Below are 17,249 nucleotides of genomic sequence, written 5' to 3' on the forward strand. Positions count from 1 at the left end.
AATCGATGTATTTGTAGATATTATTTAGTTTTTTTTGTTGTTTCTTTCTTTTTTTGGGGGTGGGGGGGTGGTACGGATGGGATATAAACAAAAATATTTTGACATTTAGGGCAGACAATAGATATATGATTTATGTGAATATGATGTAATGGATAGGAATGTCTGATGCTGGATGTCAATAAAAAAAAATTAAAAAAAAAATTCCAACGCCAACCATTTCAACTCATTCAAGTTTTTTGTCTTTTCAAAAAAATTCCCGCTTTTCCCGAAATTCCCACATTTGGGGGGAAATTCCCATTGAAATCAGTGGGACTTTCTTCAAAGTTCCACAACTCCCACATTTTTCATCTGATTCAAACTGTTTCAAAATATTCAGCCTGTTTGGGAATTGTTTGCCGCACTTCAACAATTCTAAAAAAAAATTCCAGGATTTCAGTTCAACTTCAGCATTGGAGCGGTCACACGCAATTCCTTGAGGAATTGCCTCATCTAGTTTAACTATAAGTTCCGACTTACATTGAAACTCAACAAACATCGCATATGTAATATATATAATATATATATAATATATTTTTAAATAAGCAATTGAATCCAACCTTTAAGTAACACTGGCTCGCATCACGCTCGGCGACGGTGAATTCCAGTGGCTTGTAGAAAGCGTGGAAAACCTGCAAAAACAGAAAATTGAAAACCATTTACAAACTGTTATTACAGCATAGTAGGTTGTGCAGCCGACCATTTACAGCAGTGGTCCCCAACCTTTTTGTAGCTGCGGACCGGTCAACGCTTGAAAATTTGTCCCACGGACCGGTGGGGGGTTGGGGGGGACAAGTTATTAAAAAAAAAAAAAAAAAAAAATTTTTTTTTTTTACATAAATAAATACAATCATGTGTGCTTACGGACTGTATCCCTGCAGACTGTATTGATCTATATTGATATATAATGTATATATTGTGTTTTTTATGTTGATTTCATGAAAAAAAAAAGAAAATCAATCAATCAATCAATCAATCAATGTTTATTTATATAGCCCTAAATCACAAGTGTCTCAAAGGGCTGTACAAGCCACAACGACATCCTCGGTGTCGAGTGGGTCTGACATAATATTGTGAAAAAAAAAAAAAAAAAAAATTTTTACATTTCTTGTGCGGCCTGGTACCAATCGGTCCGGTGGTTGGGGACCACTGATTTACAGGATGTCGTGGAGATAGATGTCAGGGGCAGATATGCTGAACAAAAATAATAATAAGACACCAGCTGTGACCAAAAATGGATGAAAATATGGAACTGGCTCCTTTTTCCCTACATGAGAACCTTCATGGCCTCGGCCAGAACACTGAAGATGAGTCGTGTTTACAAAATACTGAATTGCAACAGTAAAGATTTTCATTGTGACAGCTCAAAAACAAAAAACAAATATACATGCCAGCTTAATCCTAAAGGCCTACTGAAAGCCACTACTAGCGACCACGCAGTCTGATAGTTTATATATCAATGATGAAATCTTAACATTGCAACACATGCCAATACGGCCGGGTTAACTTATAAAGTGACATTTTAAATTTCCCGGGAAATATCCGGCTGAAAACGTCTCGATATGATGACGTTTGCGCGTGACGTCACGGGTTGAACGGAAGTATTGGGACACCATTGTATCACAATACAAACAGCGTCTGTTTTCATCGCAAAATTCCACAGTATTCTGGACATCTGTGTTGGTGAATCTTTTGCAATTTCTTTAATGAACAATGGAGACAGCAAAGAAGAAAGCTGTAGGTGGGATCGGTGTATTAGCGGCTGGCTGCAGCAACACAAACAGGAGGAATTTGAGTTGGATAGCAGACGCGCTATCCGACGCTAGCCGCCGACCACACCGATGATCGGGTGAAGTCCTTCGTCGCTCCGTCGATCGCTGGAACGCAGGTGAGCACGGGTGTTGATGAGCAGATGAGGGCTGGCGTAGGTGGAGAGCTAATGTTTTTATCATAGCTCTGACGAGGTCCCGTAGCTAAGTTAGCTTCAATGGCGTTGTTAGCAACAGCATTGCTAGGCTTCGCCAGGCTGGACAGCATTAACCGTGTAGTTACAGGTCCAGGGTTTGGTTCGGTGTCTCCTGATAGTAGAAGTAATAGTAGTATTGTTGATCTTCTGTCTATCCTTCCAGTCAGGGGCATGTTTCTTCTGTTTTTAACTGCAGTTAACCACGATGCTATCACGTTAGCTCCGAAGCTAAAGTGCTTCACCGATGTATTGTCATGGAGATAAAAGTCACTGTGAATGTCCATTTCGCGTTCTCGACTCTCATTTTCAAGGGGATATAGTATCCGAGGTGGTTTGAAATACAAATCTGTGATCCACAATAGAAAAAGGAGAAAGTGTGGAATCCAATGAGCCAGCTTGTACCTAAGTTACGGTCAGAGCGAAAAAAGATACACCCTGACGTCCTGCACTGCACTCTAATCCTTCACTCTCACTTTCCTCATCCACGAATCTTTCATCCTGGCTCAAATTAATGGGGTAATCGTCGCTTTCTCGGTCCAAATCGCTCTCGCTGCTGGTGTAAACAATGTGCAGATGTGAGGAGCTCTTCAACCTGTGACGTCACGCTACTTCCGGTACAGGCAAGGCTTTTTTTTATCAGCGAGCAAAAGTTGCGAACTTTATCGTCGATGTTCTCTACTAAATCCATTCAGCAAAAATATGGCAATATCGCGAAATGATCAAGTATGACACATAGAATGGATCTGCTATCCCCGCTTAAATAAGAACAGTTCATTTCAGTAGGCCTTTAACAACAGTAGGAAGAAATTGCAGGTGAGGGGAAAATAAAAAAATGTAACACTGGAAAACAAATCCTAGTTGTCAGATTTGAAACTCCAGGTGGAGGATGTGTGTTTAATGCCTTTCATTCAAGGCGTGAGCATGCCAACACAAGTTTGGGGGAGCATGCAGCTGTAGGAGGGGCCGGTGCAGCAGCGCCTTCTAAGATCTAAGCGAATCTGTCATCACCTCACACACACCTCAATCAGGCCTCCCCGCTCGCCTGTCACTCACAACCAAGAACCCCACCCTTGCTGGCTAAACCATTTATCCACCGTCTTGTGCAGGTGTTGCCGAGCATCTGGCAACACTTGCTCACGCACACAAGGACAGAAAACACAAATTGGTTCGCTTTCCCACTGTACTTCATGCATTTCTCTCTGCACCGCAAAAACTGAAATATCTCAAATAAGGGTGATATTTGCTTATTTTCTGTCTGATAAGATAATTATTCTCACTAAGCAGATTTTATATTAGTGTTTTACTTGTTTTAAGGGTTTTGGTCTTAAATGATCTCAGTAAGATATTACAGCTTGTTGCTGAGATTTGATGACCTATATTGAGTAAAACATGTTTAAAACTAGAATATCAACTGTTGCAAAGCTGTGTCATCAACACTCACAAGTATAAAACTACTTTTTAAAGTAATCATTTCGTATTTTAAGCATGAAAAAAAAAATCATTATTTTGACACAATTTTGTCTCATAATTAAAACAGATGACAGCCAAATGGACTTTGCTGTTTTATTATTATTATTATTATTTTTAATATTTTGTATTTTTTTTTTTATTTTAATTTTTTCAAACAGGTACCTTTCCAAATAGAATGAAGGTAGCAAAGGTAATTCCACTCTTTAAAACGGGTGTTAAAAATAGATTTACTAATTACAGACCAGTGTCACTGCTGTCACAATTTTCTAGAATAATTGAAAAAATATTTGTAAAAAAATTAGACTGTTTTATTTTATTTTATTGTATTATAAAATATAAAACTATATAAAACTACTTTTTTAGTTTATTAATTTCTTACTTCAAGCATGTAAAAAAAAAAAAAGATTTTGACACAATTGTGTCTCATAATTAAAACAAATGACAGCCAAATGGACTTTGCTGTTTTATTTTCAATGAAACAATAGAACATACGTACTCATATAGTAGTACAGTTGGCACAGTACAGTAAACTGACTGTTAATATTTAAACATTTCACATTTATAACAATTTTGAACAGAAATACTTCATGCACATTCAATTAAAAATTTTGGCCGGGGGCCGGGCTGTATATATGCGCACTAATTGACTGAAAGAGCACGCACTTGGCGCGATGATGTCATGTTATCCATGGAAAAATGCATTTTTAGACCATATGATTTGCCTGGGCGGCTAGGAGACCCCGAGAGTAACAAGCGCTTGCCTTGTTGTCTTTCCATTAAGAACAATACATTTGTTTTTAGTATAAGTTTGCTGGTTTCAAGAAATGTAATGCCGAGTGCATATCATTATGTCAAGATAATGGCACTAGCATTTACTTCATTTAAGAATATTTTTCAACATATTGAGCAAAAAAGTCTCTTTTTTTTTTCTACCAAGAAAAGTGCACTTGTTATTAGTGAGAATATACTTATTTTAAGGTATTTTTGGGGTTCATTGAAGTTAGCTAATTTTACTTGTTTTGGAAAGTCTTGACAAGCCAAATTGTCTTGTTCTATTGGCAGATAATTTTGCATAGTTCAAATAAAATACCCCTAATTTTTGTATTTTTAGGGACAGAGTCCCTTTGGGACAGAGGACCCTATTGTATTTCTAGCATTTTATTCTTTCTTTCTTTCTTTCTTTCTTTATTATTATACCGCCGCCTCTTTGAGCTGTAATTTGACCCCCTTAACATGCTTCAAAACTCACCAATTTGGACACACACATCAGGACCGGCGAAAATTGCGATCTAATCAAAAAAACAAACCCCAAAACTCAAAATTGCGCTCTAGCGCACCCTAGGAAAAAACACACACAAAACTGCCTGTAACTTCCAGTACGAATGTCGTACAGACATGAAACAAAAACCTCTATGTAGTTCTGACTTAGACCTAGATTTCATACATTGACATCCTTCAGCAAAAATCAACAGGAAGTTGGCAATTCCCCCTTCAAAACAAAAGTTTAGTAAAAACTGTCACTTTTTCCTCTTTGAGCTGTAATTTGACCCCCTTAGCATGCTTCAAAACTCAAACTGGACACACACAACAGGACTGGCAAAAATTGCGATCTAATAACAAAAACCAACCCCAAAACTAAAAATTGCGCTCTAGCGCCCACTAGGAAGAAAACACAGACAAAACTGCCTGTAACTTCCAGTAGGAATGTCTTAGAGACATGAAACAAAAACCTCTATGTAGTTCTGACTTAGACCTAGATTTCATACATTGACATCCTTCAGAAAAAAATCAACAGGAAGTTGGCAATTCCCCCTTCAGAACAAAAGCTTACTAAAAACAGTCACTTTTGCCTCTTTGAGCTGTAATTTGACCCCCTTAGCATGCTTCAAAACTCAAACTGGACACACACAACAGGACTGGCAAAAATTGCGATCTAATAAAAAAACCCACCCCAAAACTCAAAATTGCGCTCTAGCGCCCCCTAGGAAGAAAACACAAACACAACTGCTCCTAGGAAGAAAACTCAGACAAAACTGTCTGTAACTTCCAGTAGGAATGTCGTAAAGACATGAAACAAAAACCTCTATGTAGTTCTGACTTAGACCTAGATTTCATACATTGACATCCTTCAGAAAAAATAAACAGGAAATTGGCAATTCCCCCTTCAGAACAAAAGTTTACTAAAAACAGTCACTTTTGCCTCTTTGAGCTGTAATTTGACCCCCTTAGCATGCTTCAAAACTCAAACTGGACACACACAACAGGACTGGCAAAAATTGCGATCTAATAAAAAACCCAACCCCAAAACTCAAAATTGCGCTCTAGCGCACCCTAGGAAGAAAACACAGACACAACTGCTCCTAGGAAGAAAACTCAGACAAAACTGCCTGTAAGTTTCAGTAGGAATGTCGTAGAGACATGAAACAACAACCTCCATGTAGTTCTGACTTAGACCTACATTTCATTCTAGGGCTGCAACTAACGATTAATTTGATAATCGATTAATCTGTCGATTATTACTTCGATTAATCGATTAATAATCGGATAAAAGAGACAAACTACATTTCTATCCTTTCCAGCATTTTATTAAAAAAACCAGCATACTGGCACCATACTTATTTTGATTATTGTTTCTCAGCTGTTTGTAAATGTTGCAGTTTATAAATAAAGATTTATTTTAAAAAAATAAAAATAAAAATATAAATAAAAATTTTTTTTTTTTTTTTTTTAAAAGCCTCTGCGCATGTGCATAACATAGATCCAACGAATCGATGACTAAATTAATCGGCAACTATTTTTATAATCGATTTTAATCGATTTAATCGATTAGTTGTTGCAGCCCTATTTCATACATTGACATCCTTCAGAAAAAATCAACAGGAAGTTGGCAATTCCCCCTTCAGAACAAAAGTTTACTAAAAACAGTCACTTTTGCCTCTTTGAACTGTAATTTGACCCCCTTAACATGCTTCAAAACTCAAACTGGACACACACATCAGGACTGGCAAAAATTGCGATCTAATAAAAAACCCAACCCCAAAACTCAAAATTGCGCTCTAGCGCCCCCTAGGAAGAAAACACAGACACAACTGCTCCTAGGAAGAAAACTCAGACAAAACTGCCTGTAACTTCCAGTAGGAATGTCATAGAGACACGAAACAAAAACCACTGTGTAGTTCTGACTTAGACCTAGATTTCATACATTGACATCCTTCAGAAAAAATCAACAGGAAGTTGGCAATTCCCCCTTCAGAACAAAAGTTTACTAAAAACAGTCACTTTTGCCTCTTTGAGCTGTAATTTGACCCCCTTAAAATGCTTCAAAACTCGAACTGGACACACACAACAGGACTGGCAAAAATTGCGATCTAATAAAAAAACCCAACCCCAAAACTAAAAATTGCGCTCTAGCGCCCCCTAGGAAGAAAACACAGACACAACTGCTCCTAGGAAGAAAACTCAGACAAAACTGCCTGTAACTTCCAGTAGGAATGTCGTAGAGACATGAAACAAAAACCTCTATGTAGGTCTCACTTAGACCTAGATTTCATACATTGACATCCTTCAGAAAAAAATCAACAGGAAGTTGGCAATCCCCCCTTCAAAACAAAAGTTTAGTAAAAACGGTCACTTTTGCCTCTTTGAGCTGTAATTTGACCTTCTTAACATGCTTCAAAACTCAAACTGGACACACACAACAGGACTGGCAAAAATTGCGATCTAATAAAAAAAACCAACCCCAAAACACAGACACAACTGCTCCTAGGAAGAAAACTAAGACAAAACTGCCTGTAACTTCCAGTAGGAATGTCGTAGAGACATGAAACTCACTTAGACCTACATTTCATGTATTGACAACCCCCAGCAAAAATCAACAGGAAGTTTGCAATTCCCCCTTCAAAACAAAAGTTTTGTAAAAACCGGTCACCTTTCTTCAAACATTATCTCCTCTGAGCGCGTTTGTCGTGTCGGCTTCAAACTAGCACAGGAGAGAGATTGAACCCTTCTGATTAAAAGTTGACCAAAGAGTTTTAATTACTGCTCCGGTTTGGATTTTATGTGCCTTCAAAGTCGGTCCCGTCCATCGCTGCTTGCAGCTTTAATTATTATTATTATTGCAACTCCGCTTCTTAAAAGAAAACTGCCCTTTTTTTTAAAAATGTTGCTCATCATCCACAATCCTTATGTGAGACAAGAACACAAGACTTTCCATTTTCTGTGCATTATAGATAGCGAAGAAATGCCAGCACGAGTCGACTAACAATGTGGATTCAGCAATATCGCCTCTCAACAAAGCTCTATTTACATGCCGTGACTATCAGCCAAGGTATAGTGACATTTTTATTGTAGGAGTAAACACAGGTGAGCTACTTTCCTGGCTTAGTGACAACACCTTACTCGTAGTGCTTAGCTACAGGAGCTGCTGCTGAATTGAATACCAATTATGCCGAATGACACGATGACGACATCTAGCGCTACCGAGCCCCCGTGTAAGAGTTATTGGCTCACCTCTATGTTGTCTTTGCCATGCTTGCTTTCCGCCTCCTCCTCCGACAGGCCCACACAACCATACTCCAGAGGGGTGAAAACTGTTGTGGCTACCTGAAATATACACAGTAGCACATGGATGTACTAGTCCAGGGGTCGGCAACCCAAAATGTTGAAAGAGCCATATTGGAGCAAAAATACAAAAACAAATCTGTCTGGAGCCGCAAAATTACATACAGATAGTGTGTCATGAGATATACATTGAATTAAGAGGACTTAAAGGAAACTAAATGAGCTCAAATATAGCTACAAATGAGGCATGATGATGCAATATGTACATATAGCTAGCCTAAATAGCATGTTAGCATCGATTAGCTTGAAGTCATGCAGTGACCAAATATGTCTGATTAGCACTCCACACAAGTCAATAACATCAACAAAACTCACCTTTGTGCATAATGCACAACGTTAAAAGTTTGGTGGACATAATGAGACAGAAAAAAAGTGGCATGAAACACGTCCTAGAATGTCGGAGAAAGTTATACATGTAAACACACTAAAGGTGAGTTCAAGGACCGCCAAAATTAGTAGGACAAAACGGTGCTCGCCAAATACTCGAATCAGTGAAGCATGTTTAATATAAACAGTGCGATTTATAACAATTAGGGAGGTTTGTGTCATGTTTGTCCTCCTACAGAAACCATATTAAAACAAAAACAAATTTTTTTTCCCCCTCATCTTTTTCAATTTTTCATACATTTATGAAAAAGCTCCATAGAGCCACTAAGGCGGCGCTAAAGAGCCGCATGCGGCTCTAGAGCCGCGGGTTGCCGACCCCCGTACTAGTCACTACTCACGCTGTAATAGTCAATCATTGAAAACACACACTATTTTTTCAGACCATTTCTTTAAATTATTATAATGAATACAGTAATTACAAAACCCAAAAGCAGTGAAGTTGGCAAGTTGTGTAATTCGTAAATAAAAACAGAATACAATGATTTGCAAATCCTTTTCAACTTATATTCAATTGAATAGACTGCAAAGACAAGATATTTAATGTTGCAAATAATAACTTAGAATTTAATGGCAGCGACACATTGCAAAAAAGTTGGCACAGGGGCATTTTTACCACTGTGTTACATGGCCTTTCCTTTTAACAACACTCAGTAAACAATTGGGAACTGAAGAGACCAATTTTTGAAGCTTTTCAAGTTAAATTCTTTCTCATTTTTGATTGATGTACAGCTTAAGTTGTTCAACAGTCTATGTTGTGGTATTTTAAGCTTCATAATGCGCCACACAGTTTCAATGGGAGACAGGTCTGGACTACAGGCAGGCCAGTCTAGTACCCGCACTCTTTTACTATGAAGCCACGCTGATTTCACACGTGACTTGGCATTGTCTTGCTGTAATAAGCAGGGGCGTCCATGATAACATATGTTGCTCCAAAACCTGTATGTACCTTTCAGCATTAATGGCGCCTTCACAGATGTGTAAGTTACCCATGTCTTGGGCACTAACACACCCCCATACCATCACACATGCTGGCTTTTACACTTTGCGCCTAGTACAATCCGGATGGTTCTTTTCCTCAACGTCCACAGTTTCCAAAAACAACTTGAAATGTGGACTCGTCAGACCACGGAACACTTTTCCACTTTGCATCAGTCCATCTTAGATGAGCTCGGGCCCAGCGCCTCTGGGTGTTGTTGATAAATGGCGTTCGTTTTGCATAGTAGAGTTTTAACTTGCGCTTACAGATGTAGCGACCGACTGTAGTTACTGACAGTGGGTTTCTGAAGTGTTCCCTTGCCCATGTGGTGATATCCTTTACACACTGATGTCGCTTTTTGATGCAGTACCGCCTGAGGGATCCAAGGTCACGGGCATTCAATGTTACGTGCAGTGATTTCTCCAGATTCTCCGAACCTTTTGATGATATTACGGAGCGTAGATGGGGAAATCCCTAAATTCCTTGCAATAGCTGGTTGAGAAATGTTGTTCTTAAACTGTTCAACAATTTGCTCACGCATTTGTTGACAAAGTGGTGACCCTCGCCCCATCCTTGTTTGTGAACGACTGAGCATTTCATGGAATCTACTTTTATACCCAATCATGGCACCCACCTGTTCCCAATTAGCCTGCACACCTGTGGGATGTTCCAAATAAGTGTTTGATGAGCATTCCTCAACTTTATCAGTATTTATTGCCACCTTTCCCAACTTCTTTGTCACGTGTTGCTGGCATCAAATTCTAAAGTTAATGATTATTTGCACAAAAAAAATTGTTTATCAGTTTGAACATCAAATATGTTGTCTTTGTAGCATATTCAATTGAATATGGGTTGAAAATGATTTGCAAATCATTGTATTCCGTTTATATTTACATCTAACACCATTTCCCAACTCATATGGAAACGGGGTTTGTACATCTATACCTCACATTATGATGCAGTGCGACAATTGAACAGTTTCAATCACATAATTATCATTATGTACTCTAACAACAGATACCACTATCTAGGTGGATATCATCCCATGTGGAGTGTATTGTTCAGAAAAGGTAACAGATGTGCATATGTGTGTGTGACTCACATTGTCATAGTTCATGAGCGCCGTGCTCCGGCCGGCGAGTCTGCGGGCGAGGAGTTTCCCTGCTTTAATGGCCGTCGGGGTCAGTTCAGGGCGACCCTGAAAGAGCAGACATTATTTCAATGCAACTTCCCATTGTGCACTGTACATTTTAACTGTCTGACACGGACACATACTCCAGTCTTCTCCGAGGTTTACGGGTGTATTGTTCTGGATGTGAGCCAAAGCAAATAAAAATACAGACATTGATACACACACAGACACGCCTAAGTAGTGCAGGAAATAGTAGGGCTGCGGGGCAATTTGAAAGGCATGACTAAAACCTGTTGAATTTCCACTTCACATCCTGTTGTCCAAAACACCTTCGGCAACTTTGCAGCTTTGCATGCATACTCACTCACGTTTATCTACACTGCAAAAAGTGAAATCTAAGTACGATGAAATATGTCAAATAAGGGTGATATTTGCTTATTTTCTGTCTGATAAGATAATTCTTCTCACTAAATTTTATGTTAGAGTGTTTTAATTGTTTTAAGTGTTTCGGCCCTAAATGATCTCAGTAAGATATTACAGCTTGTTGCTGAGATTTGATGACCTATATTGAGTAAAACATGCTTGAAACTAGAATATCAACTGTTGCAAAGCTGTGTCATCAACACTCACAAGTAGAAAACTACTATTTAAACATTTAACATGTGACATTTCAAACAATTTTGAACAGAAATAGTTCATGCACATACATATATATATATATATATATATATATATATATATATATATATGCAACTAACAACTAATTTGATAATCGATTAATCTGTCGATTATTACTTCGATTAATCGATTAATAATCGGATAAAAGAGAAAAACTAAATTTCTATCCTTTCCAGTAAAAAACCCCAGCATACTGGCACCATACTTATTTTGATTATTGTTTCTCAGCTGTTTGTAAATGTTGCAGTTTTTAAATAAAGGTTACGGAGCCCCTAAAGGGACATGGAGGAAAAAAATGTTTTTATAATTTTTTTACATTTTTTAGACATGTATCTCGTGCACACGAGGAAGTTTCTTGTGCGCAACAAGATACATGTCTAAAAAAAAAAAGTTTCCCGTGAGCACAAGATAGTTTCTCGTGCGCACGAGAAACTTTTTATAAAGTTATAAAAAATAAAATGTTATCTTTTTTTTTTTTTTTTTTTTTTTTTTTTAGACATGTGCACACGAGAAACTACATGTCTAAAAAAACAAACAAAAAAAAACATCTTTTTTTTAATAACTTTATAAAAAGTTTCTGGTGCGCACCAGATATGTGTCTAAAAATAAATAAATAAATTAAAAATTATAAAAAAAATAATTTCCCCCATGTCCCTTTAGTAAAGGGACGGTTTAGTCCATAAAAGGTTTATAATTTTTTTTTTAAATAAACATACAAAAAATAAAATAAAAGTAGCCTGTGCGCATGCGCATAGCATAGATCCAACGAATCGATGACTAAATCAATCGCCAACTATTTTTATAATCGATTTTAATCGATTAGTTGTTGCAGCCCTAATATATACTGTATATATATATATATATATATATATATATATATATATATATATATATATATATATATATATATATATATATATATATATATATATATATATATATATATATATATATTCCTTGCGCACTAATGACTGAAAGAGCACGCACTTGGCGTGATGATGTCATGTTATCCATGGAAAAATGCATTTTTAGACAATATGATTTGCCTGAGCGGCTAGGAGACCCCGAGAGTAACAAGCGCTTGCCTTGTTGCCTTTCCATTAAGAACAATAAATTAGTTTTTAGTATAAGTTTGCTGGTTTCAAGAAATATAATGCCGAGCGCATATCATTATGTCAAGATAATGGCACTAGCATTTACTTCACTTAAGAATATTTTTCAACATATTGAGCAAAAAGGTCTCTTTTTTCTTTCTACCAAGAAAAGTGCACTTGTTATTAGTGAGAATATACTTATTTTAAGGTATTTTTGGGTTCATTGAGGTTAGCTAATTTTACTTGATTTGGAAAGTCTTGACAAGCTGAATTTTCTTGTTCTATTGGCAGATAATTTTGCTTAGTTTAAATAAAATACCCCTCATTTTTGTATTTTTTTTCCTTGTTTTTGAACACTGACTTTTTGCAGTGTATCGCTACAACTTGGGCAAGATATCGAACCATCCCCGCTTGAAAAAACAAACACCAGAAAAGCCTCCTGCTGCTGCTGTGACAAGATGACAGATAGATTGGGGGTGAAGCACAACTCATCAAAGCAAGCTGTCAGTCAAATGAGACTGAGTGTGTGTGTGTGTCATCATGAGTCCGGTGAGACAGGAAGGAAGCACACAGATGTTTGTGTTCAAAAAAGCCACACTGACATTACAGCTGCTGGAGTTAACCGGTATTTACACGGTGCAACTTGAATATAGTGCAACACTACTGTGAATGTTCTCAAAGAGGCCCACTCGGAAATGATAGCTGTCATGGAATAATTACACACACACACACACACACACACACACACACACACACACACACACACACACACACACACACACACACACACACACACACACACACACACACACACACACACACACACACACACACACACACACACACACACACACACACACACACACACACACACACACACACACACACACACACTTAATGGGACAATCGTGTCCCATTAAACTTCCGACTTGGAGGTGAGATTACCTTATTGAGTAACAAAAACGCAGTTCAATGTCATATTTGTCTGTAAAATAAACGTAATACGTTTACAATTAATCCACGCACTTCTTTAATTTCATGTTACATTTTAGAAAAACAATATATAGAGATAGGGAATGTTTGTTTATAAAGTGGACCACAATGGAAACAAAGCTTTTTGTGCCACCCATTTGCCTTTTTAAAGCATTACATGTAGAAATGTCCGATAATGGCTTTTTTTCCCGATATCCGATATTGTCCAACTCTTAATTACCGATTCCGATATCAACCGATACCGATATATACAGTCGTGGAATTAGATTTTTAGATTTAGATTTATTGGTCCCCGTTGGGGAAATTCATTTTCACTACCGTACATTTAAACAACAGACATTACACATCACAAAACAAAAATAACAAAAAGACATCATACATGACCAACACATTTACGGGCTAAATTAAAAAATTATGTGTTAAATAATTAACGCATTATTATGCCTAATTTTGTTGTGATGCCCCGCTGGATGCATTAACCAATGTAACAACGTTTTTCCAAAATAAATCAACTCAAGTTATGGGGAAAAAAATGCCAACATGGCACTGCCATATTTATTATTGAAGTCACAAAGTGCATTATTTTTTTTTAACATGCCTCAAAACAGCAGCTTGGAATTTGGGCCATGCTCTCCCTGAGAGAGCATGAGGAGGTTGAGGTGGGCGGGGTTGGGGGGGCGGGGTGTGCAGTGTTTCCCATAAACTGCCAAGATACCTGCGGCGGTGAGGGCGTGGCCATGGGCGTGGCTATGGGCGTGGTCACCATGACATCATCGAGTAATTTGCATACTTTACTACAATGATATGATTTTCTCTAAAAAGGCTAAAAAAAAAAGTATACTTACTAATTAATAATAACAGTTTTGTTTTAAACGTCCATCCATTTTACAATATAATTACAACACTTTATGTACATATTTATATACAGATTTGAACAATAAGTTATTCACTGAAATATATTTATTAATTGTGGTTCTTACAAAAAATATATCTTATAAAATATAAAAGCTAAAATGTCTCTTAAAGCTCTGCCCCTTTAATTAGTGCATACTTTAGCCTACTACTACAACCATATTATTTACCAGCAACATAAAGTGAAACAGAGGCAGAGGTGTCCTGCCACAGTCAGTAACAAATAAACAGAAAACAGTAGTGGTGGTAGATAGACACAGAGCTTCATCAAACATCTGATCCACTGAACAAAGAGCTCCAAAAATCTTGATCCTACACTTCTCTTTTGTAAAGTAAAGCTGAACAGCCGATATGGGCATCTACATCAACTATATGATTTGCCTGAGAAGCTGGACAGGACAAAAATAAATAAATAAATAAAAATAAAAAATAAAATAAAAATAAAAACATTTTTTTGTGGCGACCTTAATTCTTTCGTGGCGGGCCGCCACAAATAAATGAATGTGTGGGAAACACTGGTGTGTATATCGTAGCGTCCCGGGAGAGTTAGTGCTGCAAGGGGTTCTGGGTATTTGTTCTGTTTTGTTTATGTTGTTACGGTGCGGATGTTCTCCCGAAATGTGTTTTTCATTCTTGTTTGGTGTGGGTTCACAGTGTGGCGCATATTTGTAACAGTGTTAAAGTTGTTTATACGGCCACCCTCAGTGTGACCTGTATGGCTGTTGACCATTCACTTGTGTATGTGAAAAGCCGTAGATATTATGTGATTGGGCCGGCACGTAAAGGCAGTGTCTTTAAGGTTTATTGGCGCTCTGTACTTCTCCCTACGTTCCGTGTACCATTACGTACAGCAGCGTTTTAGTCATAAATTTTACTTTTTGAAACCGATACCGATAATTGCCGATATTACATGTTAAAGCATTTATCGGCCGATAATATCGGCAGTCCGATATTATCGGACATCTCTACTTATTATGTTTTGGAGAATATTATAGAAACATATACATATGTTCTTCGAAAATAGAAACAAATGTGTATGCAGATGTATTTCAATAAATTGGAATATGTGTGATAAGTTCATTTAGTTCAGTCGTTCAATTGAAAAAAGGACATTCACTGGACACTCAAAATATTTTGAGAATGTTTTGCTTAATTTCTCGAGTCGTCATTTTGAAGATTATAGCTTATACGTAATAGTATCATTCCGTATCTCGTCAAATTTTAAAATGGTCAAAAAGTTCAATCTTGTAAGCTTCTGATTTGTGCTCTAATCTTCAAATATACTGCAAAAACTTTTGAGTTTTTAATCTTACTCTTGGTCGGAATTTACCTCCCGAAACCATACAAATCTAATTTAATTGTACAACATTCAAGTATCGTCCATGATTGGCTTGATACATTGTTCTGCAACTGATATGGGTTCATCATAGGGGTGTGACGGTACACAAAAATGTCGGTTCGGTACGTACCTCGGTTTAGAGGTCCCGGTTCGGTTCATTTTCGGTACAGTAAGAAAACAACAAAATATACATTTTTGGGTTATTTATTTACCAAATTTGCAAAATCTTCCACCAAAAATATTTTTCTTAGTGGAATATTTGATGTGAAGTAATGGGAGCCTTGGATAGGTCAATAATTCATAACAACATTGATTTTGATTCAATATTATGTTTTGAGCAATGACAGTTTGAAAGAAAAAAAAAAAATTGTTTTATTAGTCAACATTGCAACTTTTTCTAAATTACATTTAAACTTTGAGCTTTTTTATTTCACATTTGTTATGTTTTTGTTTATTTTAATAGTATTTTTAGAATATGCCGTGGGCCTTTAAAACATTAGCTGTGGGCCGCAAATGGCCTCCGGGGGCACACTTTTGACACCCCTGCTATAGATAATAAAAAATGAAATGTGATAAATCTATGGATAAAAAGCAGAGCCTGGCGACGCATGCGCGTTTATCATTACTCTCTCTCTCTCTCTGTCTCTGCCCCTCCCTCACCAACGCTTCTGCGCCGCACAATTTGTTTTGTTTTTAACCCCTTCTTAACCCTGAACGTACATTGAAAATACACGCAACCCTAACTCAAAATGCCGGACATTTGAGGCAATTAAGAAACTCCGCAAAAGAGGACATGTCCGGTGAAAAGAGGACGTATGGTCAGTCTATCCTAGCCCGTTAGCTGCTAGCATGCCGTGTGTTGTGCCTTGGTGTGCATTGTTTACACAACTTGCGTTACGCTACTTAACATGCCCGTGTGGAAACTCGTTCGGTACACCTCCGAACCGAACCGGAACCCCCGTACCGAAACGGTTCGATACAAAAACACGTACCGTTACACCCCTAGTTCATCATGTCTGTTAATTCTCAAACAATGAATTACTCTGATATGTGGGCATCCAGGACTAATTTACATATAATGCATCATACAAATAAGATTTCCCCCCCGTATTGCTGCTGTTGTTATCTGATGTGTCAGGAATGCCTACCTGGCTTATGTCACCTAAAGCAAAGATGTATGGCACAGTGGTCGACTCATCAACGCACACAATTATTTTGCCCGTCTTCTTGTTGAGTTGTACTTGGAGCTTGTTGAGACCCAGAGCTTTGGTTTCTGGAGCTCGACCTGCAGTCCAAAAATCAGAGGAATACAATGACATGATAAATGATGCGTAGTGATACATTATTACAATTATTTATTAACAATCAAGTCTTAATGACTGAATGAACCTATTCGACTTATCTACTTTGGACTGTTTCGTCAAGGTACATTAAAATCTAAACAGTTAAATAATTGTAATTGTCATTCATAGAAAGTACATGCACATGCAAATTAGACCATGATGTCATCGAGCACCCACCTTCACTCTAGTGCAGACCTGGGCAAATTAAGGCCCGGGGGCCACATGCGGCCCGTTGAGCTTTTCAATCAGGCCCGCCGGACATTCCTAAATAATCGTTTTAGATCTTTAAGATTTAAAGTGTAG

The 17,249-nt window shown here is 37.6% G+C and overlaps 1 protein-coding gene across 1 annotated transcript in view; it reads right to left on the bottom strand.

Annotated features, from left to right (window-relative positions):
- Positions 1 to 17,249, bottom strand: part of LOC133652639 (thioredoxin reductase 2, mitochondrial-like) — an 82,440-nt gene that overhangs the window by 7,956 nt on the left and 57,235 nt on the right. The window contains exons 12-15 of the mRNA XM_062051605.1: positions 16,752 to 16,888; positions 10,558 to 10,653; positions 7,982 to 8,074; positions 597 to 668 (exon numbers count right to left, since the gene is read on the bottom strand). Of these exons, the coding sequence (XP_061907589.1) occupies positions 597 to 668; positions 7,982 to 8,074; positions 10,558 to 10,653; positions 16,752 to 16,888 (398 nt within the window). The remainder of the gene's footprint in view (positions 1 to 596; positions 669 to 7,981; positions 8,075 to 10,557; positions 10,654 to 16,751; positions 16,889 to 17,249) is intronic.

The sequence above is a fragment of the Entelurus aequoreus genome, linkage group LG06 (assembly GCF_033978785.1).
Source record: "Entelurus aequoreus isolate RoL-2023_Sb linkage group LG06, RoL_Eaeq_v1.1, whole genome shotgun sequence".
NCBI lineage: Eukaryota > Metazoa > Chordata > Actinopteri > Syngnathiformes > Syngnathidae > Entelurus > Entelurus aequoreus.